The 27,991-nt window shown below is 43.0% G+C and overlaps 3 protein-coding genes across 5 annotated transcripts in view; 1 reads left to right on the forward strand and 2 right to left on the reverse strand.

Annotated features, from left to right (window-relative positions):
* LOC120455378 overlaps window positions 1-19,160 on the reverse strand; it is a 65,601-nt gene extending 46,441 nt beyond the window's left edge. The window contains exon 1 of the mRNA XM_039641504.1: window positions 18,582-19,160. The gene's annotated coding sequence lies outside the window, so the exon portion shown is untranslated. The remainder of the gene's footprint in view (window positions 1-18,581) is intronic.
* The window catches only part of LOC120455377, a 50,562-nt gene continuing 29,511 nt past the window's right edge, over window positions 6,941-27,991 (forward strand). The window contains exons 1-2 of one of the 3 annotated variants that reach the window (XM_039641502.1): window positions 6,941-7,234; window positions 7,305-7,470. The gene's annotated coding sequence lies outside the window, so the exon portion shown is untranslated. The remainder of the gene's footprint in view (window positions 7,235-7,304; window positions 7,471-27,991) is intronic. The other 2 variants (XM_039641501.1, XM_039641503.1) reach the window with 2 other exon arrangements.
* On the reverse strand, window positions 25,897-26,749 carry LOC120455380. Its single transcript, XM_039641506.2, has one exon. It carries the CDS (start codon window positions 26,696-26,698, stop codon window positions 25,988-25,990), a length of 711 nt encoding a protein of 236 aa, XP_039497440.1. The 5' UTR covers window positions 26,699-26,749; the 3' UTR covers window positions 25,897-25,987.

The raw sequence follows: 27,991 nt of genomic DNA on the forward strand, positions 1-27,991 counted from the left end.
TGCCGTAATTTTCGCGATTGACGTAATTGTGTGATATTCGCGATGGCGATGGCCAACTTGATGTTTTCATTTGTTTGGCCACTATTATGTATTTGCACAACGTATGCCGGTGCAAATAAACTGGCCGATATACATATTCGAGTAGGTACGTATTTGAAGGGTGGCGCCATCGCCAGTGCCATATGTGTTTGCAATTCATTAAACATCCAGTGAGTTCAATAAACATGCCATTAAATATGGCCGAGCACGTGCAGGTACACAGGTACAGTCAACATCCTTTTGGTAAACAATTGCGCCTTCACGTTGCACGCTAATTGATGACTCCAGCACTCTTCACTTGAAACTATAAATTCGAGACAACATTGCGTATACGCAGTGTGCGCCGAGACGAAAAAATCTCTATTAATCGCATATGCGCCCAGATGCTCGTGCTTTGGCTGTCGTGTCTTGTCATTTTCAGGGCAATGCATCTGTGTAATGCCATTCATGGTGGCATCGTTTCCCTAGTCACTCGGACCAAGTGAATCCGCCACGCAAATCTTCCTGCCCCAAAACCATTTAACACTCGTCCATCTATCATTCACAGGGCACAACGCCCTGCCTGCCACGCCCTCTGCTGCCTCTACTGCCACGCCCATCATCATGTCAACGTGTCTGCATATATCTCACTCGGACTGGCTTCGTTTAGCCTTTTTTGGTTTCTGTTTTGTTTTGGCCAGAAACTAGTCCCAGCCTAGTTAATTGTTTAACTTTGGCTACCAAAAACTGAACCTTGCCCCTGACTTCTTCGTCGTCCTTTTTTATGCCCTTTCTCTGGCTCTCTATCTTCTACTTGGTTTATTTGTTTTTTTATTTTTTGCATTTTTTTTTGTTATATTTTGCAAACCACTGCAATTAATTTGGAAACAAAAATTTGTAGTTGTTGCTGCTGCCGGCGGCTATTTGTTTCCTTGCTTTTTGTTTTATTCCCGTGCTTTGTTTTTATTGCCCCTTTTTGGGCGGATGCCCTTTTTTTTTTGCGATTTTTCATTTTCATTGGGTTTTTTGTTGTTTTTGTTATGCTTTTGCTTTTTACGTTTCTGCTCGGCTTGGCCCAATTTGAAAGCAATTTTTTTTCAATATGACACCCCCGAGCGTCATGTGATGCGAAAACTAAAAACTAATGCCGAAGCTTTCTATATGCGAGTCCTGTGCACATACTTTTAGCACGTACTGTGCGCGCTCGCCACACACTGAGAGAAAAGTAGGGGCAAGTGTGTACCCAACTATGTAAAAAGTGTGTGGCATAACAATGAGGCGTGTGAGGCAGCCAGTTAAAACGAAATAAACAAAGGAATCATAAGAACATTTAAACACAAATGCCGTGTGTGGGTATTTCTCGCTGTGTAGAGATGTTATTGCTGCTGTTGTCGCTGCACAAATTGCTTAAGCCACATTGTGGCACTCGGCGGACAGGGGGAAAAGCGGGAAAGCGGAAAAGCGGGTAAGCGGGAAAGTTCCTTGGCGCTGGGAGCCCTGCGGTATGCTAAGATTTATAGCTGCAACTGCTGCAGTGTGGCAGAGTTGATGTTGCTGCTACTTGGGTTGTTGTCGTTAGCAAAACAAAGTTTGAGTCATGCGAGGGAAATGCTTTCTCACGCTGATTTTACTGTCACGCTGCGAGTGTGTGTGTAGGTAAAGAAAATTAAAATTATCCACGTGCTTGCGAGTTAGTTTTTGTCAAATGCAAGTAATTGTTGCTGCAATCCCAGAGTCTTTCACTCACTTTTCCACCGCTTTTCTTTTTTTGCCATTTGCTCTTCCTGTGCATTGTTGTGTCACATTAATTAAATATAATTCAATTAGTTTTGCGTGCTCACAAAATGTGTGACAACAATCTGCTGCTTTGTGTGTGTACTTTTTTGCATTGGCTGCGATGTAAATGTTAATTTAATTGCAACTTTGTCACTCCGGCATTTTTGCGCCACATCAACAAGCTTTTTAATCAATTATTTAACCTACTCCCCAGCACTAATGGAAATCGTTTGGTCACTTTTTTACTCTGCAAAAGTGATTTTTAAAGTTTTCTCGAGTGGCGCTTGCGGCCTGTCGGCCAAATTGTTTTCGAATCGATTGCAATTCGAGTAGTAAAAATTGGTATAAATGCCATTCAAGGCAACACGACTCATTTAAAACTTGGCCCGCGCAAAAATCTCAATCATATGAAGCAGAAAACAAGGAAAATTTAAATATTCTTCATAGCAATTATTGCAAGGAGTTAATTAAGAATCTTCCACAGCCACCTCATAATCCCTGCAAAACCTTACAAATTGCTACTGTAAACCAAGATAATTAGCGACAAACTGATCGGGATAAATAGGTTTGCAGGGGGAAGACAACAAAAGAACGCCGAGGGCCGCAATTTAAAACTATTTACTATTTAAGTCTGATCAATGAGCAGCCGCCCATCAATCTCGTTGCGAAAGCGATACTTTGTTCGAAACTACTCCGCAGTCAGCAAGTTAGTGCCATCGATATGCAAAGCGAGTCAGGTAAATCTCTGGAAGAGGAGGGCGCAGGGGCGGAGGGGGTTGGGAAAATTGGGGGGTATTTGGAAAAGTCAAGCTGCGGAAAAAAGGCTGGCGCTGTTCATTTTGAAGTGTAACCAGAGTATTAAGATGCTTGCTTTTGCAGCAGGCGCGCCGGAGTAACTCTTTCTGCCACGCTAAAATGCATTAATCTTACCCTCAAAGGGGGCGTGGCAGCGCTGGAAGTGGAAGGGGAAGGGGAAGAGAAAGAGAAAGAGACAAAGGACTGGCAGGCGCTATCGATGTGAGGGGCTTAATGTCGATGTCGCTGTCGCGGATATTGCAATTTGATGGACTCCAAGAAGAGGGACACTCAAAAAAAAAAACCAAACAAATGTTGCAGTTCCTACAATTGCAAATCCAATCGTGGCATTCCTTTAGAATACCCAAACAGGAAATGCCACTGATTTTCATACTTTCTCCGTTGGCGTGCACCAAAATAATTCGCTCAGTGCACGGGAAGCGAGTGTGTTACTGTGGCAGTAACCGCAGTTTCTTGCTCGAGAGCAACAGGATGGATTGCAGGGGCGTCGCAAGGGGGCTCGATTTTCCATGATGTGTAAACAAAGCCCCATGCACTCCAGACTTCACTTCACAACCCAACTCGTCCCACGTTGAAGTTAACTCTTATTATTTTCTTTTTTTTTTTGCTCTCGTCTTGTATTTTACATCTTCAGCGGCTCTACGGCAGCGGCTTTCATTGGACTGAAAGGGGGGAATGCTGAGGGGTGGCCTGAGTGGTTTTGTGGGGTTTTACGGCTCCACCACCAGCTATACCACCAGCCACACAACCAACCCCACCACCAGCCGAAAAGCAGCCACCATTGTGCAAATAGTTAGAGCGCAGCGCGGATGCCTCAAGATAAATGCGCAACAAATGCAGTTTGTTGAAGTCAATTATTGTTCAAGTAGCTTTATTCGTAACTCACGGCCGGGTGAATGGAATCCGTAATTGAATTACGACTGGGCGGGCTGAACTTTCGTAACCCGATGGAAAATCGAAATCATTGATCGCTGCGGAAGTTTAGTTCTAATCCAATTAGGCATCTTTTTAGCCAACTGCACATGAAGACCACTCTGTTTGTATTGCTCTTCAGTGAATTATTATAAAGTAGAGTAGCTAGAATTAAGCAATATGGCTGTAAATCTCTCATCCTTTTGTGGTTCTAAAAGACGTGTTTATTCACCTGCGAGGCGCAGGAAAGTCGGCTTGAAAACATTTGATTTTCTCGACCATTGTTTGGCCATTCTTTCGCGAAAATCTCTTCTTTTCGCGCCACTGTTTGAGCTCACTTCAAAAAAACTTGAAAGGCAGAGAAAGAGTAATGGTAGAAGTAGAAATGCACTTTAAGTAAAAGTACTTTGTCAGTCACCGCACAAAACTCCACTTTTCTAGTCTGTGGCTCGTGATCTCAGTTCTTCGGTTAGTTTTTGTTGGCTAAAAGCAACTCGAGATTGGCAAGAAAAGCCGGCAAACTACTTAAGACTTGGCTCCATTCCGCAATACCTACACATACGTATATGACGGCGAACGTGCAACAAAAGTCGGCGATAAGTTGTTGCAGCTTTAAGTCGAAAGCTTATTAGCAAAGTTAAGACGAGAAGTAAAGCGAAGTGAATTGAAGTGAAGTGAAGTGGTGGGAGGCGTGCATAAGAACTATTGATAAAGCCAACAAATTAATTCAAATGTTCCTTGGCCGGCATAAATTACCAAGAACACAAACATGCACACACAATCACGAGACGAGTGCGGCAATAAATCTATTTATTTATATAGGCCAATTTACCTGGCCTCACGCCCTGATTTTGCCCCAACTTTTCCTGCCCCATCATCCAGTTTGTCTGTCTGTCTGTCGCCCTTCGATGATATATTACACTTCATATGGCGTGCATTTTATTTGCTCGTAATAACGGCGCACAAAACGAAAGATATACAAATACATCTTGTGATATAAATTAGGCCAAATATTCGGGATGAGAGCGTGACTATCGATAGGTCCTTAGGTTTCGTTTCACATAATATATCTCGCTGCACATGATTAGATACTTTAAAAGTTATCGCAAAATCGCTTTATTTACGTTATGATTTTAAATGAATGATGAATCCTTTGGTTCAGCTATCGAATCCACTCACGATAGTATAGTAACCCCATCGGCCATCTCAAATTCCGAGCTCAGGTTGTGTCCAAATATGCACATACTAGTATTGATAGAGAAGTTATGCTCATATGCGAGTGCGGATACAGATACAGATGTAGCTCAGTTCGGTTCAGTTATATTTCAATTCAGATTTACTTCTATAATTCATCAAGTCGGCAGCTTTCTGCTCTTGTTTGTTTAGTCTTCTTTTTTTCCTCTTTAGGCTATCGCTTTCTCTGCGCTCTCATTTTTTTGTTTTATTTGTTTCGTTGGGTTTGGTTTGAATTATTGATAGGGCTAAAAGTATTTCCGAGTGTGTGTGGGCCATGAATGTCTTGCATAATTCATTATGTACGAGTTTGTGTGTGTGTGTGTGTGTGTCTGGTACACCCACCCTGCCATACTGTTTAGGCAGGAAAGCAAAAAAAAAAAAAGATGCGAAAACATAATAAATTCGTGCTCAATTTTCGTTAGTGGATTATGCCATATAACACACTTTAGCTCCACAGTTTTTAGCATAATAAAGCAGTCGACTGGAAAAAGGGTGAGTTGTGAGGGCTGGGATTTCGGGATTTCGGCATTTCAGTATTTCAGTTTTTCGGGCGGGTAAGGGAATGTTTTGTGGCGCTTTATGCATCATCGTAGATAAAAACTGACGCTGAAATGTTTCGCTGCTCCACCGCCCTGTGTGGAGCCCTGTGTGTGCAGATAAAGATATATGGCGGCGTACTCGCATATTCGGCTGCTTGCATACATATGTATAAAGCTGAATATATACGAATATATGTATGTACATATTTCGATTCCAATGGGATTTGCAGTGACGCAGATGGGCTAATATGATATATATCCCCATTGCAATCCGTGGGGCTTTCAACATCCGCGTTGATAGATGCTCGCGAAGGATGAGAACGCTCGAGGTTATGGCCAAATTGAAGGGGATTTCCTTCAGGATGGACCGCCTGTATTGAAAGCATTCTTACATGATCAGTGTCGTAATATTACTTAGACTTGGATATTACCTAGATGTGCATAAAGTTTTATCACTCCTCAGTTATGTGAGCACCTAATTGCTGCCTTGTTCCGCTAACAAAGTCCACTGATCCTGGGCTTCAATTCGGCCAAACACCCCGTCAATTTACTTTCCTGTGGCCTTCGTCGGCTGTCCAACAACTGTCACAAACAGTGATAATCGTGACCACAAAAGAGGGTATGTAAACACTCCTTGGGGGCTTCTGCGGTGTGGGTGGTCTTGCTTGTTGGCGGTTGTTGGCGGTTGTTGGCGGTTGGAGCAAGAGGACAGCCCGCTGGGGCATAAATCCTAATTGGCTCAAGTGGCTCGGCAGGGCTGCAATTGGGATTCCACTGTTCCGCTGTCCCACTGTCCCGCTTTCCCGCTGCTCCTGTTGCCGTTCGCATTTCGCTGCACAAAGAAACTTGTTTACGCAAAAATGTTGCACGCGCTCACGATGCCAAGTGGGCGGCATTAAGGGGGCGGGTATGCACAGGGAAAAACATGCACTTGCTCAATTGTCTATCTTTTTGTTTGCAGCCATGGCGGCTTACTTTGTTTCAGTACGCCTATAGGCAATTGAGAATGCTTTAGAATAAGAGGAAGGAGCAGAACGTCAGCTGTTGACTTAACATATAAATCAGTTAACAGCAGAGATCGAATGTTAACCTTTCTCTTCCTCTATTCAGTTTACAGAAGAGATCGATGTTAACCTTTCTCGCACTCTATTCAATTAACAGAAGAGATCGATGTTAACCGTTCTCTCCCTCTATTTAGTTAACAGTAGACAGTTAACAGATCGAATGTTAACCTTTCTCTTCCTCTATTCAGTTAACAGAAGAGATCGAATGTAAGCCTTTCTCTTACTCTATTCAGTTAACAGTAGAGATCGATGTTAACCTTTCTCTCCCTCTATTCAGTTAACAGTAGACAGTTAACAGATCGAATGTTAACCTTTCTCTTCCTCAATTCAGTTAGCTGAAGAGATCGATGTTAACTTTTCTCTCCCTCTATTCAGTTAACAGTTGAGATCGAATGTTGACCTTTCTCTCCCACTATTTAGTTAGCAGAAGAGATCGAATGTTAACCTTTCTCTCCTTCTATACAGTTAACAGCAGATATCGAATGTTAACCTTTCTCTCCCTCTACTCAGTTAACAGAGGAGATCGAATGTTTAGCTGAGAGAGCATAGAAAAATATGGCGTCAGTCTGTGTTAAGCTCTTGAAGGAAGCGGATGCAAAGTGTTTAGTGCGTAATAAAGTTATTGGGAAAACCATACATCGCGTGTGTTTGAACGTGTTGAAAGTCGGTTTCTAATAAATGTAAATACATAATAAATGTGAAGTGGCGAAAACGAAAGGGCTTAAGTGCAAGTATGTGGCACAGCTTGCGCGGTTTCAACCGCACAAAACAGAGAGAGAGAGACAGATTCGTTGTGTTTAAAAGAAGCAAAGTGACGAGTAAAGTTAACGGCTGTAACCACAAACAGCATGTTTACCTTTTTCGCGTATGTATGTATGTTAAAAATGCGCAATTATTTTGTCCCTAATTTGGTAGTAACTTTGTTTAAACTCTTTTCTTTCAGTGCTGCAAGTGGGCAATGCAAAAGAGGCAGCAAACGGAGACGCAGGACGCGAGTCCAAATCAAAAGCAAATCTTGTTACGACAAATTTCAGCCACTGTGCGACCGAGTGAAACAAAGACCATCGTCAGCGATGTCGAGAAGAAGGACGTGACCGGCGGGGTTCGGGGTAAGTGAAGTGGGTGAATGTTTTTGGTTAGGGTAAAGAAGCGGTGGTAGTGGCGGGGGGAGGGTGGAGAGGTACGTCTCGCTGCACAAAAAGGAATGCGCCTGGATAAACACAATGGCCGATGCAGGAGCGCCGAAAGGGGGTCACTAATTTACTTAAAGGCAGCCGCACCGAAACGGCAAACAAATGACATTTAAAGTGCAGCGAAAAGTCGCTAACTAGCACGGCGAAAACAGAGGGACGGGACAAAGGGGGCAGAAGGACTAGGCCAGGACACGACCAGAAAATGAAGTGCAAATACTATTTACAAAAGCCAGAAATAAGTGCCGAACAATGCAGTGGCATTCACGCAGCTGGGCCCAAAGGAAAGCCACAAGGAGAACGGCTACACTAGACAAAATTCTGACGGCCAAACAGGGGGCACTTAAAGGGGGAGTTATATATAATATTTGACAATTATTTCATTATATGAATAACTATAATCGATTGATTCGAACATTTTTCGGAGCCTTAATCCATTCAAATGCATGTAGAATCCCTGCTTTCTCTCAGTGCATTAGCCAGCAGCCAGAGGGCAGCAAAAGCCACTAACAAAATTTGCTTTGTTGCCGCCTGTCGCTTGTTGAGTGTTTTTGGCTGCTGCCGCCTGTTTCTGCTGTTGACGCAAAGTCTTTTGGCCTGGCCAAAAAGTAAAGCACACAAACTTGCAATCAAATGCCCATCCTGCCATCCTTAACCCACCTCCGGCCAGCCACCCGGCCAGCTTAACCCCCCACTGGCCCAGGGGGCTGGAAGGAGCGAAGTTTCGCCACAAAGACTGTGAGCCACAAAATGCGTGCATTCAACTGCATGCCGACGACGAGTTTTTCTTTCTCCTTGCTTCGAAAGGTTTTCTTCTCCGATTTTCGTAGTATTATTTTTTATTTTTATTTGGATGTTGTGTGTGGGGTTCTTGAGGCTTTCGGTTTTTGGTTTTCGGTTTTCGGCTTTCTTGTTGCCTGTGGCCTTGGATGCTTGTTTTGGTTCCCGTTTGCCATGAAAATGCCATGGCAATTGAGTCAATTTCCGTGAATGCTATTGGAGGAAATCACTGTCAGTTGGCTTTCTCTAAGCTGCTAACTAATCAAAAAGAAATCAGAAATATAAACTGATTTCGCATTGAATCACATTTCTTTTATATTTTTTGTGTTCTGTTTTGATTCTCCCAAAAATCCAATTGACGGGCTCAACTATTTCGACTGAAGAAAAAGAAGCAAATTTGAGACATTTTTTTGAGGAAAGTGAACAAAGTTCTCATATATGTTGGTGGCATTTAATATCCTTTAGCGTTGATGGCGTTTTTATTTCTTCATCTTTTCGTCAAGTTTCTCTTTTTTATTTCTTTGGAGAGGAGGGTTTGGTTTTTATTTTGTCGCTTCAACTTTTTAATGATCTCTCAAATTGCTTATTTCCTACACAGCAATTACGTGGAAAGCATGTGTCATGTACTTGTGTGGGTGGTTTTTCCTTCTGCTTCTTCTTTTTAGCCACTTCTACACTTGTACACAATGTAATGATGAAGTTTCCCGGCCCGCAGCTTTTCTTTGGCACTTCCTTGCCGCTTATTTATATTGACATGTGCAGGAAGATTTCTTCTAGTCCAAAAGCCCAAAAACGTAAAATGTATGCCCTGTCATCTTCACATTTTGTACGTCCGTCTCTTTCTCTTGCTCTTTCTCCTTCTCTTTCTGTATCTGTATGTGTATGTGTGTGCCGTTTGTCAAAAGGCAGCAAAACTGTTGACATAACAATGATTATACGCCTCATTAGTTACATTTCATTGTATGGAAATGGCAAAGGACTTGCGATAATAAGCTGAAGCTGAGAATAAGGCCAGGAAAAGGAAGGGAAAGGGGGGCAAAGGGGGGCAAAGTACCAGAACGTGTCAACATTCAAATCAGTCCAGAAGTATGCCCTATTTACATCACACGGAAGTGAATCAGACAGGAAAATGCAACTGCCGTTTGGAGAGGAGAATGCCTATAAATAGGATAAGTACGAACTCTTGTTCCTGTCTGTGCCCTTTGAACTAAAGTGTTGTTATTTATCATCTTCAGTATGACAAGTCATCATTAAATATCGCCGTGTTAGAAACAGGAAATACATATTGTACATATAAGAGCTCGATTTAGTTTAGCAAATTTCCTTGCTCAGCATATTTGTAAAGCTAATGAGCTGTTTATCGAGTGATAAGAAAGAGTGTAAAGTTATGAAAAAAACTGGTTGTTGTTTTTCTGCACCTTATATTTGCCTGTTATTATTTCAAAAGCAATTTGCCTGCCATCTGATATGGACTTGATTTGTTGCTCGGATCGCAAAAGTTATTGACAAAAGTGGGCGTGGCAGGCAGGCAATTTTCTGCGCTTGAATTCATTTAATAATGTGCGACACACATAAAAAGCCGTTGCCGAAATGATTGTGGTGGGTGGTAATGGGGGGTAATGGGTGGTGGGCTGCTAAATGGAGGCTGACACAAAGACAAAGACAAAAGCAGGCCCTAAGTGAAGGTGTGCTTGAGCTGCGTTAAGTGCGAGAGTGTGTGTGCCTCTGTGTGTGTGTGTGTTGCCATTGAAACATATTATGCTCGTAAAAATTGAATTTTAGTGGCGTATACATTGTTTGTAAGCGAGTGTGGGTGCGCGGGCTGTATGTGTGTCTGTGTGTGTGTGTTTGGGCGTACATTCGCACACTTTATTGTTATCTCTGGGAGTGTGTGTGTATGTGTGCGTGTGTAAAATTTAATAATAACGACCCTCTTAAACCAACAGACCTTCATCGTCTTCAGTGAACCTGCTCTATCCACCCATATCTTTCTTCCTCTTTCATTTCTCCGCTCATTTCGCTTTCTTCATTGACACAGGGAAAAATTCAAAAGTTAACGAAATTATTTGGAGGAATTTAAAGAGCCGTTTAATAGCAGCCGCCAACTATACAAGTGCTGCCAAAGAAAACTTAAATATATATTTTGTTGCACACTTATAGTATGATACTGATTTGAGGTCTTGCAAATATTTCTCTCTCTGTAGGCAGGCATGTGTGTTAGTGCTCCTCAACTTTTACAGCGTTCTTCCTCGATTTTGCGTTGACATTTAATGTAATAATTTTTACGATGATGCTCGACGGCATTAAAACGAGATTAAACACAAACAAACGAGAGACATAGTGGTTGCAATAAGGGGCCAAAAGCTGGGCGGCTTACTTACCACGGCCCTGGGGGCGTGGCTATATTCCGTTTGATACACTTGACAATAAAAAAAAAGCAAAAAGATTAAGAGGAAGCGGCAAAGAAAATGATGCATGGCCCCCTTGTTGTTTGAGCCCCCATAAAAGATGATGTAGCACATAATTACACACACACACACACGCTCAAGGGCCAGGACAGTCACCCACACATGGCCATTTGTTTACTTGTGCGTGTGTAAGTAGGTAATACCCATTGAGATGATCTGCGGATAAGTTGTTCCTGCTGCTCGAGATTCATTGAGTGGGGAATTATCCGTGCCTCGTTAAGTGATCAAGTGTGAGCGAATAAATAGGGTATGTACATATGTGTATATAGGCATCTATAAATATCCCGCCAATTGTTCGTATTTTATTGTGCGACTTGCCATTGGGGTCTGGGTCCTTTGAATTGGTAAGTTAATGTGGCGTACTTATTTCCATTTGATGGCTGTCATATTGCCAAAGAGCGATTGTTCAACTATTGTTGATTTCGTTGAGTTCCCGCTGCGAGGCTGGTACTATTGACTGCTGAACAATTGAAGAGGGTACCTGTTGTGCGAACACTTAATGGGTAGACCAACAATTCGAGCTGGAAGGGTTTAAGTACTCGAAATTATCGCCAAACTATTGGGAGATGGGATTAATGGTTGTTGTAGTTCAGAGAGTTGTAGTTGGAGAGTCGCTGCTAAGAGGTCTTCTGCAACCACCTCGAGTTGAGGAATTGATTTAATTATTTAAAGGCATTGGAGTTAAATAATAACTCAATTTGAATCTGGATAATCAAAGTTGCATATTTCCTGGTTGATTTCCGTTGATACTATATCATTGGGAGATGTTTGATAGTTTCTGTCTTGTCCCTTTGTCTTGGTTAAGCACATGATACACTAAATCCTACTTTAAAAAGTTCTTCATTTAATAACAAAGTTTCACAAGTAGCTGCGTATAGATACATACATGTATATATGATTTTGGGTCTGGGCGCCTTTTCCAGACTTCAACGATTTCGGTGCAATTGTGAAACAACATAGCCAGCGACCTTTCTCCAGGGCTCTTGTGCAATCGGTCGGTCTTAGAGAATCGCATATCCCACATCGCATATCGTATATCGCATTTCCATTGCCATTTTCATTTTTCCATCCGTTTCCATCGCCTGGCGGCCCCTGCCCATTTATCAATTACATCTTCATGAGAGATAATTCCATCCGCAAAGTTGCTCTTCCACTTGAGTTCATCTCAAAGGAGGCAATTCCTAGGCCATTCTTGGGGCTAAATCATTTTCATTTTCAAGGAGCCGTCCTAGGATATCGAATATCCGTTCGCTTTTTATTCCTATTTCACGTTAATTCTATTCCATTCTTTTCTTTTCTGTTTACGGACCAATTTGTGTGTTTCCGTTAAGGTTTTTTTTATTTTTTCTTTCTATTTTTTATGCATGTAATGCTGAAAAGTTGTGCTTTGCTATATTTGATTTTCACTATGTAGTTTGCGGCCAAAGTTAACTAAATAAACTTGTATTTGTGTCACTGTGTGTGCGTAATTTGCTTGACTTGCTCCGCTTATTGTTGTTACGAGTAGTTTATTTATTCTTCAGCGGCAGACAATGCGATGTCTCTTGGTTTTGTCTGTTCCTGAAGCGCTGTTTCACGCATGACTGACCAGGAAAAACCACCCAGAAAGGGAAAACCCAGTGAATCCAGGGCAAAATGCCCACCCCCACCCGCAACCCCACCGACACCCGCACCCGCTCCACAATCGGAATGAAAATGAAACTGAGGAATTGACTTGGAAATGTGCCTCGCGTTTTTCGTTTCGCGAGCCTGAAAAGGCTGTAAAAAGGGATAAAATCATAAGCCCAAATTTATCGCACTCGACAGTCGAGGCAAATTGTGTGTGTGTGCCTATATCTTGGCAGGCCATGTCTCTTGGCTGTGTGCTGTGTGTTGTGTGCTGCCCTGTGCAATGGATCAAGTTTATTTATAAGTCGATGCTCAATGCTCCATGGGTTTTGCCTTCACTTGGCCGAAACATGAAAGCAAACAATATTACGCATACGCAGCGTCGACATGATGAAGTGTTATTTAAATATAAATATATTATCTATCGATAAACAGAGCACCCAAAGAGCAGCAGACCCGAGCAATGAATAGGATGAACAGCATTTTTGCCGCATTGAATTCTCAAATTTGATGGGCATTACTCCGTGTGCTTATTTTTTTTTTGCTTTTTTATGGCCATGTGGATATAGCTATGGCTAATAAAGTGATTGGGCTCGGCTCGGCGTGGGCCTTTGGTCTCAGTTCGTTTCGGTTTTGTATCTGATTGAATTATGCGGGTTTTTTGCACAACAAAGGACTAGAAGTATTTTCTCGATTGTTGTGAAAACGTTGCGGTATTCCAGTTAATTTCTAGAAAATTGTTTGGGGACTCTTGGCTATGTAAATTTCATTGTTAAAGGATTGTTCACTTTTGGATGAACTTGTATGGCCCTAAAGGTATTCCTTTATTTTGCTGAAAAGCTGGGTAACATTTTACGAAATTTATTTCGTGCTATCCTTGAGCTTTAAATGTGCATTTCTTCCCTGCTATGTCTGAATATTTATAATTCAACATAGCCTATGAAAATTCAATTATCTGAAAGCTAAAACCCAATTAAAAGTGCCGAATATATTCCTCGAGTCATGGAATTAGTGTAATTAAGTGAACTAGTTCAACAAATAATTGTTTGGCAATGTGAAGTCGTATTTAAGTATGCATTCGCATTGTTGCTTAATTACTTAGGGCAGTTGAAATAATAAGGATTGAAATTGAAAGTCCAACCGAAGGCTAAATGAATGCTGAATAATGCATTGCGAGTATTTCCGGAAGGCTTGATATACATCCATATCCAATACCCTTTGTTCTCGAATTATGCCTGTTAAATCGGCCCGGTATTTAGCTTGTTAAATTTACAATTCCTTTTCGTAATCTCAGTGCATGTGCATCTGGTATTAATTGCGCAAATTCGGTGCAATTGTCCTGCGTGTTGGCATTGTTGTGCAAGCTGTTGTGCCAAGAGCTTCTGTGCTTCTGCCAGCATATGCAAATGGCCTGACGAAATTCTATTATTGATCCGGCGAAATGTGAGAGGTGGCAAAAAGGCCTTCTTGTTTTCGGCTTTTCGGCCAGCAGACATCTGCAGGCGAGACTGGTTTTTGCAGCTTTTTGCAGCTTTTTGTGCCACTTGTTTGGCTCTAGTATTTTTTGCTTTGTGTTTCCTTTGCATTTCTCCTGCTGTCCTGTGCATCTGGAAGAGGAGCGCCCGCAATAAGAAGCTTGCTAAGAAAATATTTTGAAATGGAAAGTTTCCGTGGAGTGGAGTCCCTTTCGTCGTATGGGAAAATGAAAACATATTTGCCCTCGCACAGGCACAGGCTGTTTGCTTAGTTTTTTTCCCCTCACTCCCCGCTGTTTTCTTCGCCCCCTGCCCACTTTTTGTGCTATCATAAGAATCTGGAAACTTTGACGGGACGACGTGTCGTATGCGCAATGTCCTGGCCAAAGTTTTAACGATCTATGGATTTCGGAGGCAAAGCAAAAGTCTTAAGTCAATATTAAACCAACTTACTTACGAAACGAATGAGTATTTCGAGCAACAAAATTTGAATGTGAAGGCAATCGGCGACCAAAGTTTTCATCGGAAAAAGACACCTTTACCTAAAATAACCCTCTTCTCAAAAAAAAAGAACATCTTTTCGCCGGTAAATGAGAAATTGAATATCAATTTGTGGGACTCCATAAAAAATTCAGTTCTGATAGGAAATATGATTCTTATTGTATCTTATTGTATAGCCAGCTAAAAATGAATTTGCATACAAATGTTGCTAGAATTTATACAAATATAATCACTAGATAGTTGTAACACTTTGATTACATGTAGATTCCGCAGATTATTATTTTTTCATTCAGTCCTATAGATCTGCATGTATATTTTACTATATATGTACATATGTATACTTGTGTTTTTCTCTGGGTATATGGATTTTATGGCTTGGCTTCGTTTCGCTTTTCGTGTTCGTTGAAATGCAAATTAAAATATTTATGCAAATGCGTAAGGCGGGCAAATACAATAAATTTATGCCAACAAACGAGGCAGCAGAAGACCGAAAACAGACAACAAATGAAGTAAAAATAGGCATAAAAAAAAATAGAAAAAAAGAAACAAAAATGTGAAAGAAACGTATAAGAAAAACAATTACCTGTTGTCGTGGGTCTTTTGGTCATAAATGTTTACGTCTGTCAGAAACATTTTGTATTGTATTTTTCCGCAGGCGATGGTAAAACTCACGATTGAAATCGTAATCTGCAAAGCTAATCGGACTATCCAACTAGGATGTACCGGTCGAGATTAGTATTAGTATAGCTTAAATGGTAAATCCTGGAGCAGCATCACATCTCTCCACTGATTAGGCCAAAAGCTCTTGCCTCTTCTGACTTTGTTCGCACTACGCATACGCCTCGTTAGCCGTGGCACTTCAGAGCATTTACCAATTAGACACCCTTTCTCCCTTTTCCCCTTTCCCCCTTTCACCGTCTACCCTGCATTAACAATAGCTGCAGACTCGACACCTTTTAACACCTGAAAGAATTTAATTAATGCAGGTCGTCCTCGCCAAAGCAACCAGAGATGCTGCTCTAAAAATGCTAGTCCTTCGCCCCGGGCAAATTAAAAACGCTGAAATGAGTGAGCAACTAATCCAAAAAAAATAAATTAAGCGAAATAAGGGAATATATAGCGTAGAACAGCAGTTGAATTTAAAATTGGTATTCCTTTACCCCGGCAGTTTGGAATGTAATTATTTGTTTAAGAGTACACCTGAGGACGAAAACTAATTGTCAAATAACCAAACCAAGACATCAAAATTTGCTGAAATTAGCCAAGTCTAAGTTAAATTTAAATAAATTAGAGCTTCAGCTTCTTTTGCTCAGCTGTCGGCCCCGCCCACCGGAAAATCCGGCCAGCAATATTGCGGATTTTATGAACGGGTGTGAGAATGCGGAGGTGTCTCAGAAATCCTGCAGGATCAGCTTAGCAGCAATTATCTTCATTACGCGACGAGCGCACAAAAGTATGCAAGGGCCAAACAAGCTGAAGCCAAAGCAAAGTCCTGACAATTAGGAGCTTTATTTCTGGATACAAAATAAGGCGGAGAAAGTGGGAGGAGTGAAAAAATAAGAAAACACCTTTAACCTTTTGCCTCGCATATAAATACGCTGTTGATGGATGTGTTTTGAGTGGCGCCCGAAACGATGGGGATGTGGATGAGTATGGGTATGGGGATCCGGGGTCAAAGGGCATGGGAACGGGAACGGGAGTGGCTTCCTGTTTTCGGGCTTCTTTTGACTCGAGTTGTCGCCACCGCTCCTCTGTTGTTGTTATCCGGGTGGGTGGAAAATCGCGGTGCGCAGGTGGGGGAAAGGTGTCTAAACGATTTATAAAAGCCAAGCCAAGGGAGTCAAGCTAAGGCAGTCAAGGAATGGAAGGGAATGGAGCGGCGTTGAATGGGACAAAAAGTGTTGCAAGCAATTTGCGCAATGGTAGCGAGCTGCTTTTGCTTTTGCCATTGCCTCTGACTTTGGCAAATCCCCGCCAGTAACCTTTCACCCCGGCAACACACGAAGGCAGGTGAGACACCACACCCAACCCACTCAGCCACCCCACACATATCGCCCCCCAACCCCCTTTTAACCTCACTTAACCCATGCGTGGGCCAAAAACTTGCTGCCATTTTGCACGTAACTGACATCAGCGCGCTTATAAATCAACTTGCAAATGTCTCTCTGTGTGTTGGCTTTTTATCCCACACTTTTTGCCAAAAAGGGCCACCATTTTTGAGTTCATGATTTTTGGCACACAGGCAGAGCAACTCATATGATTAGATTAATGCGTTGTCTAATGGCCTTGGATCCCCAACACCCCCGCACACGCACACACACATGGTGGTGCGTGGCTCTTCTTGTGGGTTAGGCAAATCGTAATATCATTTTTATAAACATCTTGTTAACCCAGGACCATACATTTTGCCGAGCGGAAGGGCAGCCCATAAATCCACGGCCGGAAAATATGATTTGCGGGTCAAGGGGCTGGCATGGAGTGATTACCTGGGTTGCAAAATGGATGTGGGAAAGTAAATGGAAACAATAAACCATAGGGTTTACATGCGAGTATAAAATCATAATCATTGCAATATAATAAGCTTTCCGTTTCAATAAAAGTTAGTAATCTAGTTTTTCCACAGCTGGCACTCGAAAATTGATTACGTGGCTGGATATTGACATCAAAGTTTCAATAATTTGCAAAACAGTGTTAACTTTTTAATTAAATTTTCATTTTTCTGTTTTGTGCAGATATTAACATTTTGAAACTAATATTAGTATATATATTCCTTACGACTAGCAACCAATTTTGCTCTCTAGTTTGTGCGCTTATTGGATTGCTTTCAAATAGGTTACTATATGGGACGCTTGAAGTTCGCAAAAGTTGGGGCTTTTCCTTGGAATTCGATCTGCTTTGCAAATTGAAATAATCTGTGGTGCTGGAGGGACTCTGAAGCTCGGGTAATCCCAATCCTCTTGGGATGGAATCCGAGTGCGAGTAACTCATCACGCCCTTGCGATAATCGGTTGGCGGTGTTGCACAATGATGAACAGCCAGCCGGCGGCTAAGCGCAGTGTCTGTCAAAATGTTGCCCAAATTGGTTGACTTTTGACATTTGACCTGAACACGTAAAGCGCCACGCCCACCGCCCACCGCCTCCCACCGCCAGCGTGTGTCACTTTCTGTAGTTGTAGTTGGGCAAAACGTGTGATTTATGATGCTTTCTCTGGCGCTGTGTTGGTAAATTACTTTCCCTCACACACGCACACGCAAATATTTTTGCCATTTTTTTTGCTTATACTTTTTTTTTTGTTTGCTGGAGCTTTTTGCTCCTTCTCCCCCGCGAAAGAAATTCAATCGCCGGCCAAACTTTAAGCGATTTTCGCATTTAAACAATATGGCAAGGAGTCGGCCAAAAAGAGCCCTCTTTTCGCACTTTTCCTTCGAAAACCGCCGCGTTGACCTTCAAGGCCGCCTTCTGCCACTTTTCCTTATAATATATACACATTTGCTCGTTTGGCGCTGTGCGTGGGTCATTTAAATGCTACATTATGTTGAATATTCAATTTAATGTGCCTTATAAATCATGTAGGTCCTTGTCCTGTCTTGGACCCTGCTTTGTCACACTTTCCGGCGAACGGAGGATAAGAATGGGGATAGTTGTCACTGCCCGATGGAGTCACTTATTTTCCACAATTCCATATTTATGAAGCCCTGATTTACAACTGCTTATCGCTGGATTCTGGTGCCGGAATTGATTATTTTGCAACCCCCCGGAAAATGGACTTTCATCGTTTGGGATGCCTAGATAAAGGTCCTGAGTGTCGACCATCGTTTGTCCGTGAAGGATTTATCATCGGAAGAGCAAAGGCATTGACAGCTTGCAAATAGGTTTGGTCCACATTTCGGATAAGTGTTTTCCAATATTTACTTATGTACTTGTGTGTTACATACATTTTTAACTATGATTTTCTTAACTAGTTAGTGGTTATTACTTAAAAAAATACATAAAAGGTAATCAAAACAAGGAGACTCAAAGAGTCTTTTTTGATCTCGTGGATTAAGTGGGCAGATGGGTATAAAATGGGGGGAAACACACTTGTATTGGCCTTTTTTGCTGTATGTTTCTGTGTTTATCAGCCGCTAAGAAAATAGTCCCCAATTCCAGGCAAACACAGGAAAAAGCCACGAAAACAAACAATGTGTGTTTACTAACCGTTCTCGGAGCACTTTGGCCCTCAGCTTATTTGGTTGATTGGGTTTTGCTGGCTTCGTTCGCTCGCTGATTATCTCAGTTTTATCTGATTTTTACTTTGCGGTTTTTCACACTTGTGTGGACAAATTTTTCATTTCATGCGCATTTGTTGCATTCACTTGTTATTGGATTTTCATCACCAACATTATCACTCTCTCTGGTTGTGTGTGTGTGCGTGGTCTGGTGCCGGCAAAACAAAACAAAAACAAAAAAAAAAACTTGTGAAAATAATGGAAAATCGCGCACAGAGATCAGCGAACTTTTCCAGTGTTTATTTATTTTTCTTTCATGCGGAACACGAAACACAAACAATTATCGTCACGCGATCACAGGACACCATTAGGACCTGAGGTCTCTGGTTTCTTGCTACTGGCTTCTGGTCTTTAACAACGCGTCGCGAATTGTCGTGGTCGTGGTCGTGGTCCTTCGTCCTTCGGCTGGCTGAGTGGTTGGCTCAGTTGGCTCAATTGGCTCAGCCAAATCGAATGGCTTCTGTGTGTCCTGGGGGTTAGTTCACCAGCCGGCTGACAACAAACAGCAGCAGAGTTCAACGTGAGACTGAATGCCGCACGGAAAAGGCTCGTGCGATGCCCTCGTCGCCTCGGAAAATCCTCGTCGTCGTGGTGAGTTTTCCCCAACGGTTTTCCCCGCACTAAAGAGCGACCGCCCGGCGAACGACCTTGGCTCGCTCTTCGCCAGCTGTTGATTTCTCTCTTTCGGCCACCCAACATCGCTTGTGGCCAACGTAGCTGCCCTAATTGCCAAAAATACTGGTGGATTCACTATGTTGCTAGTGGGTCTGGCATACTGACAAACTGGATTGGGAAAATATATTAAAAACATATTAATAACTTGATTAAAAGTAAGAAAAGGCTGTACGTACGACTGCCCTAGATGGTTGAGATACTCGCTTTTACACAGTCATCACACGCTCATAATACCACCTAGATCCCAATGATTAATTGTCGTGCTGGCACATCTGAAATAATTACATTTTATTCTTTAATGAGGCAGTCTGAGGCCATCTGAGCGGAAAATGCCATCGAGTCGGAGGGTAAGTTTCCGTAACGATTTAATGGGAACCTAAGTGAATTTCGGGCATCCGGCAATTTAGATGTGTCGTAGATACTTTCGTATCCGAATTACGTATCTGTTGCATCGGGGCCAAAGTTGAGACAAGAAATTATGCTAATTGGACAACACAACAACAAGTTTTGACAAGCTACAACTGACACTTTAACTTAACCCCCATGCTTCGAATAAACCCGATTAGCCGCCCATCATCAGCCCGCTTAACCCATGGCAGCGCGGTCGAAACCCATAGTCGAAACGAAAGGCATGGAGGTGGAGTTGGAGGTGGCGAAGTGGGTAAGTCATGTGTTATACATCACTTGATTAGGCATTAAATAAATGCTCTGACAAGTTTACACTCAATTACATGAGTTTGGCTCCCTCCGGCCTGCGAAATGGCAACTTTGGCAACTTCACAGCTCCAAATTACTGAGCTGAGCGAATTTAATTGCGTGTGAGCGACATTTCGCAGGGAATCGTTCGTTTTTGGATAATTGAGGGTCAGCATTTCCTATATAAAACTACAAAAAACCGCTTTAAAAGGAGCTGAAAGGTGTGTAACTCTGTAAGGTGTAAAAGATGAATACCTTAGGAGATAATTGAAATGCAATAAACCAGTAATTCTTGCCATTCCTGTACCCAATTAGTTGACAACTCACACAAAAAACGGGCGTTTAAGTTATGTGAGTGCTGGTATTCACTTGGAATCTTATTCCATTTTTCAATATTTTTCCTTTTCGGCCGGGCCATCTGTCGATTCACTTTGCCTATCATCCGGCTGCTTTTTTCTTTGGCCATCTGTACACACTGTACAGTGTGCACTTCTCCCATTGCAATTCCTTAGCTTCGCTTCGAGCTTCGAGCTTCTTGGCTTGCAGGCTTAATTGAGAAAGAGATTTGATTAATTTGCATGCCATAAACAATTTGCAATTTGTTTATGCTCTCAAAGTCGGGGCAGCCGTAATTAAGGCAAAACCCTGCCAAGCTAAGCAACTTTTCCAGCGATTTTCCATTTTCCTGGCTGGCTTGAATGAGAAGGGCAGGTGGTGGGTGGTGGAGGGTGGAGGGTGGTGGGGGGAGTGTGAAAAGAAATGTCACCGAGGCAAGGTAAGCAGATTAAGGCCTTCTTTGACTTGGCAATGCAATTCGAGTCTTTTGCACCGGCATGCAAATGATGATGGCTCAGCTTGGCTCAGGATGCATCCGAGGAGAATGCCGGTTGAAAATCGGTTGAAAATCGTAGGAAAATCGTGGGGAAAATCGCGGGGAAAATCGCAAGGAAAGCGTGATGGGAGCGGACATAAAGGCAAGGAAAACCGGTGGAATGCTGAATGTGTTTGCAAATATTTACTCAATGTATTCATGTGCAAACAATTACGCGTTCATTTGTGCGACGTTCGAGTGGCGAACAACAATGACGATGTAGATGAAGATGACGCTGCAGACGGCTGATGGTGACAATGACAGCCAAAATGAGGGGCTCCTTGCTGCACCACCCACAATCCAAGCAACCCACCGCCACTCAACCCAACCACTCATACAAACACCCACCGAACCACCTCCTTTGTTTCGTTTTGCCTACTCACATATGCATAATATCCTTGACCTGTTTGCCTTGCTTGCGCTTTTGTGCGTGTCCTCCGCTGTGAAGGATTCATTCACTCGGCTGGAGTGCTGCGGGAAATGCGGAAAATGGGCGAGGGAATGGGGAAAGCGGAAGGGCTGGCGGGAAACTCCTTTTGGCCATTTGATATGCAAAAATAATCTATGCTGCTAATGGCCTGCATAAAAATATTGGTCTAGCGCACACACATTCTCCATTCTCGTTGCGGAATAAAGGGAGAACACTAAAGCAGTGGCAGTGCCGCAAAGAATGAGGAAATCGCGTAAATCAGTTTTGCAAACTTCATCGCCTTGCCAATTGTAAAATCAGTTGCCACGTAATTTAAATATAAAGTTAACTTTGTAAATTTTATAAAAATAAATGCGGCATAATGAAATGTATAAGTTTGTGATTTGGAAAACCATACTTGATATACCTTCGCAGGGCAGTTTCTCTCTCTAAATTCGCCATGGGCCCAGCCTCGTATTTGGACATTTTCAAGGATCTGGTCGAATGGCTTTGCAAGGACTACGGTTACGAATCAAAAGCGGACTCATCTTTGCTCGTTTTGTGTGAATTTAACGCTCTGTTGTTGTGCGTTTGACCGAAACAATGACAGAATCCCCACTTATTTTCCCCCCACTTTTGCAGCATTTCCCAACTTTTCCCAGCCCATCATCCATAAGGTTCTCCATCTGTCTTACCCAAAGTCTGGTTTTCGTTTACTTGCATATCGAATTTCCCCGGGCTTTCTTCCATTTCCTTTAATCGTCTGTCCAAGTGTCAGTCCGTTTTGTTTGATTGATTTTTACACCCTTGGCCGACGGTTAGTTCGCTGGATTCCGTAGCGTAGGAAAATTTAATTTGGAAATGGAGAAAACTCCATGAGAACGATATATCTGTTGGCTTTTGCCTCATGGGAAAAATGGGTGAACTGGGCTGTAAGTTGTTTCGGAATATTTTATAAATTGCAGTCCTCCATTCTCAATGTTACAACCGCTCAGAACTATTTCTAAAAATTGCAGCTTCTTTTTTGATACCGAAAAGGTTGTTTAAAGTATGAGATTCGTAGAAAAAATAGGACAAACATATACTTTCAGAAAAATAACAATTATAGCCTTAAAATTTGGGGAATTCAAATTTCCAAAAAATTCTTTTTCAATCTCTTAATTGAAATTAAAATATGGGCCTGGGGAAGTTTGTTGAGCTTATTGGATTTTCTAGGCAATACATTCTGACTCTACTCTTCCTGATTTTACTCACCCACTTGCTCGTTGTGATGTCATCGAAACGGCGAGGTGAAAGACAAACAACTTTATGCCAAGTTGTTAACAAAGTGAGCCGCCGACGACGACCTCAACGATGCGGAAAAGGAGAAGGCGGGGCCACGCCCCTGCCACAAGGCAAGTGCAAACATAAATACGAGTATACTCGTACAGCTGCAGAAATGTGCTGGCTGTCCTCAGTTTTTCCTCTCTATTTGCCAGAGCTTTCCCTACTCTTTCGCTTGACAAGGCAATTGACTGGAAAATGTTGTTAATGAACTTTGTGCGACATTTTGATTAGCTGGCAGGTGGGTGGTGGCGGCCACCCAATTTGCACCTATACCCGTACTTTCCCCCCACCTCAGAGCCCTGCCTTCGGCTTTCTGTTTGTGTCGTGTTGCAAACAGAGGTCAACAAGTGCCACAGATGCCAAATGATGGATGTCAAAGTTGCTTTTGGTAACACTTGACATATATTTCCAGAGATCGAGAAATTGGGAAAGTCAGAGATAAGGAGAAACGGAGAAATGGTGAAGACGGAGACGGAGACAGAGACAGAGATTCCAATTCCGGGTTGACAATGCCATTTTGTCACACTGTGATAGAACAGCGAAAATAACAGTGACTGTGACAGCGAAGCGGGCGAAATAAAAATAAAAAAGTTTCTGCGGAAAAGTTGTAAACTTAATTTATAGTTTTTAAGCAGCACCCACATTGGGTGGGGTGGTTTTTCAGGGCGGTTTTCCGCAAGGTTAGAAAAATATGGGGTGTCCATGTGTTGTGAGTGTGTGTGTGTGTGTGCATGGGTGAAAATTTCACATTTCATTCTCGCCTCGTCGCTAGGAATTTCCAAATGAAATATTTGACTTTTAGTCTAAAAAGTCAGCAGAAAAGTTGGCCAAACAGACTGCGACCAACCAAGAGCCAGCATTTAAATGTGCATTAAGTTCAAAGTTCAAGGGGGTTGGGCGCCCTGTCTCGCCTTTCCACCGCGCCATCGAGTCTAACCTTGTAGCACCCAGTAATGAGCCCACTCCGCCCAAGTGGACCTACCCATGTGATTCCTGTCCTGCAATTATTCCCGCCATCGATGACGTGACTCCTGCACTCTTTTGGGTGCACCGAAAATTATTCCTAATACTTCCTTTCTACGTGTAATTAAATTAACAAAAACACTACAGAACTTTACGACTGATTCAGTTTATAGCCTTGTTTTACTGATTACCTAAGGTTTATAAAAATAAAAGTTAACCATGTTCCAGAGAAGTCATTTTCAAAGGGAAAACTCACCGCTTTCCTTACACTAATGCATTGCTGTTGTGGCTCGCGGGCACAACCTTGAAGCTCTCTCATTTGGCTGGGACAACCTTTTAGGACAGCTGCCCAAGTGGGCAAGTGATAATTCGCGCGCCCGCTCTCCAAATGTCTGTCGTTTGTTTTGTCCCTTTGTTGGACCCTCGGGGGCAGGACGGCATCTTCATCTCGGCCAGAGTTGTCCAGGAATTGCCACATTTGACTTCAACGAAAAGGCATGAGTTGTCGACTTCAAATGGATAAGCTCTGAAATACCTTGTGAACCACATTTCGAATAGAAAAACTTGAAGGCTAGTTTGATAAAATAATATGTACAAAAAAACTTTTGTTATATCAGATAATTTTAAACGGATTTGCATTAGCTTCTTATCGTATTTATTTAGAGATTGTGCAAAGTTTGAAAAAGGTATCATATGGGACCATGGGTCCTGAACTCCCCGCAGCATGAGCAGCATTGCTCGTTGGTTGAACAGAAGCAGAATAGAAACAAAAACTTTTGACAGGCAGCACGACTTGCCCTGATGGCTCCCACTCACTGGGCCAAAAGCACACGTTCCAGCCTTCTTGTTAACACGTTCTGGGTGGCAGGCGATGTGGCAAACGGATTCAGTTTGAGATTGAGATGGGCCATATCCAAATATCGGTACTCCCACTTCCAGAGTTCCTTTGTGAGGCGTAATTATACACTTGTAGGACGCAATTGAATGGTTATATCCATTGACTTTTCCAATTCAATAGGCTCCCGTGGTTGCCAGATATACGTGTAGTATTTTTAGATGCTTGGAGGTGGGATAAATGACTTGAGTGTTTGTCCATTGGCCAGGCAATGTCTTCCATGGCGCACATTCAAGCTCAATTTAGCCTTTATGTGTCCTCATCGCTGTCCTTGTTGCCCCACCCAAGGGATGTTTCTCGATTTTGGGGCACGCACACGTATGGGGAGACGAACGAACGGACGGACGAACGGAATTACAAATGGACAGACATGCGGACGGACAGAATTGCGGACAAGCGGGCAAACGAACGGACAGCCAGAGGTTTAAGTGAATGTATGGGATGAGAATTTCAAATCCTTGCGCCGACTTTACTGATTTTTTTTCTGCTTCCTATACTTTCCTACTTTTTTTTTATCTAACCCGGCTACTCGATGAAAATGCCAACATCCGAGCATACATAGGATAAGGTGGCAGGCAGGGAAGTTAGGACTGTTATGCCCAGATACAAATGCATCGTAAACATGTCGTCGCGTTATATTGGGATCTCAAGTAGCCCACATCCCTGACAGTTGCCATTGTCTACTCTTTGTTCCCTTTTCTCATATTATTGGCAGAACTTTTTTTTTTACATCTACCACCCTCCCTCCTCGTTCCTAAAAGCTGGGGGAAAGAATTCTAGACATTTCTATTTACCCATTTCTACTTACCTCGCATCACTGCTTCCATTGGTTGTCCGGCAACTATTGTTGCTCGATATTTAGCATTAACTGGTGTCCGATGCCGGCTTTTTAACGGTTTTCTCTCGAAATATGGACATGAATTTAACACATTCAACACTTGGAAGACGTGGGACTAAACTTCTAGTTCAGATAACCTCAGAACGACAGGGAAAATCACTTAAAACTCCCAATCGATCGGATCTGATTTGATCTGCCCGCTGCGGCCGTCCTGTCGACTGACTGCCAGGACATAAAAACATAAGGACAACAATTTATGGCACATTTGCAGCTTCGAGGAATACGGTGTATCTGTTCGGGCCATAAAAACAGTGATGCCCCAGAAAAGGCAGAAAAAAAGGGGCAATAAAGTTGGCAAAGCGGAATCAATAATGTGTGCCTGGCCATAAACCGATGCCAAATTTGTGTGTCAAGGTGCCAAAGTGTGCCACGCCCCAATCCAGATTGATTTCAACATATTAACCAACTTTGGAACGCTGAAGTCCCAGATAAACTCGACAAGTTGTTAATTATTTTTTGCCAGGCTTGCAATAAATTGCATAAATTCGCAAATATTGAAACAAACATACAATCCGGGTTGTCACTTGAGAATTTATTTGGTTTCTATAATGTTTGCCATACAAACAATCGCTAAAACGAATCATATTAATAGGGTTACATTTCTATGACATTTCGCCCTCGATTATGACCTCCAAGAAGACGGAGACCCGGTTGCCACCGCCATCGCACAGCTCTTCGAGCTGATCCTCGTTGAGGCTGACAAAGAACGGATCCAGCCCGTTGATGAACTGGCTAATGGGCATCCGGCTGGCAAAGTTGCGCACCCGTCGCCGATTCCGCCGGGCGACGCACTGCATCTGGCTATTCAGCACGCCTATATTTGCATAAACCGGACGACGCGTAAATGGTGAGACGAGCCACAGCAGATAGACAGTGCCCCATTCCGTGGCTAAGTCCCTGGTTTCCTGGACGGCCTTTTCATCGTCCTGTTGCAACAGCGACTTCCATGTGGTCCTGCAGACCATCACCAACACGGGCAGGTGATAGCTCAATCCTTGGTGGCAGGGCGGCAGGTCCAACTGCGGTTCCATAAGGTCGATGCGGGAATCGGAGCTCCAGTTCAGCACGGCCAAGCACTGATCATGGTCCACGATCAGCTGGCGATAGGCGAGCATCAGCAGGGTGCGCTGACCTGTTGACACTTCGCGTAGCCGCAGTTGAAAGGGCAAAGCTCGCGCCCGCGAATCCAAATGTTCGCTGATCATGTGGCGCAGCAAGTGGGTGTGCTGCACAACCGCCTGACAATCGGCCAGCGGACAAATGGCAGGCTTGTTTTCCGCGGACACCTCGTCAATCGGAGCCCTATGCTCCATTATTCACTTATTCGAACACTACAAATTATGGTATACAAGGTACAAATATTGAGGGCAAAAAAAGAGGTCACTAGTTATCATAAATATTTTGTGAAGCTGGAACAAACCATCATAAACCAATGAGAAGCACTCTTGAATCTAACATCAAGGCATATTTTTCTAAATCTTAGATACAATTAAATTCAGACTGATTTGGAGTGTATCCCTGCTTTATCTGGGGAGCGTAAGCCCCGGTATTTGAATGTTGTGCCATCATTAGCATTTCATCTTATTTCACTCAGGTGCGCGACCGTGCGTGCAACATTTCCACAGACCAAATGACAACAACGACAACGTCAGACACTCGCATTTGCCCCAGCTTCAGAGCTCTGTGGGGGTGGGTGGTTTGTGGGTATTGTGTGGGTGGCTTTTCCAGCTGCATTTTCACAGTCCGTCCGTGCGTGTCCGGCGGCCAGGAACAACACCAAAAATCCAAGTGAGACGGCTAGGCCAACGTGACGTGCCCATGACAATGCACAGGGAAAAAGGCTCCAAATGCTAAATGAACTAGCAAAATAATCCCTAATTTCGATACCGAGTTTAGTAATTAGAACACGTTGCTCTTACTAGTAAACAATGTTTAAGTATTCAGTTTCGATTCGCTGTGAACTTTGTGCTGAAGAGCAAGTTATTTTTCCCTGTGTGCCCATGGAAAAGGCTATGACTATGACTATAACTATAACTATGACTATGACGATGAGTGCGATGCTGGCCAGCTATGCTCTCTCCCTTTCTAACCCCGCCACCCGTTCTGCTCTACCAAGCTGTTGATGGCGTATTAATGACCGGAATGCGGAATGTAACAGAAAATTTCGACCCACTCTCGTATAGTTCTTATTTTCCTGCAGTTTTCAGTGCACTGCAGCAGGTTCAAAAGTGGGTTTGAAGGTCTCCGAGCGGATCCAGGGGCGGGGGAAATGGAGGAAAAGAAGGATGCACTGCAGCATCCATGGTCATGCTGCCGGAATGCATAATTGAAATACGAATCGAGCGAATGCCCCGACAAGCAGATAAGAAAACGACGACGTCGCTCTGGCCTCCGGTTCAAATGCAGGGATGTGGAAAGAGGGGTGGGGGTGGGGGGTCTTCCCACTTAGCTGATGTGCATGACCTTAAGACCTTTAAGCTTTAGCGAGAGTGATTATCAGGAGTCCAAGCTCGCAAAGAGTGCGCAGAAACAAGCTGACTCCATTAAAGTTTCTTGTCATTTGTGATTAAATTAGATATTTGTAAGAATTGCTTCGAAATATTACG

Source organism: Drosophila santomea, chromosome X, assembly GCF_016746245.2.
Source record: "Drosophila santomea strain STO CAGO 1482 chromosome X, Prin_Dsan_1.1, whole genome shotgun sequence".
Lineage (NCBI taxonomy): Eukaryota > Metazoa > Arthropoda > Insecta > Diptera > Drosophilidae > Drosophila > Drosophila santomea.

What these genes read in the sequence shown, in the direction of transcription:
- LOC120455380 (XM_039641506.2), bottom strand. Translation starts at nt 26,698, where the DNA reads ATGGAGCATAGGGCTCCGATTGACGAGGTGTCCGCGGAAAACAAGCCT.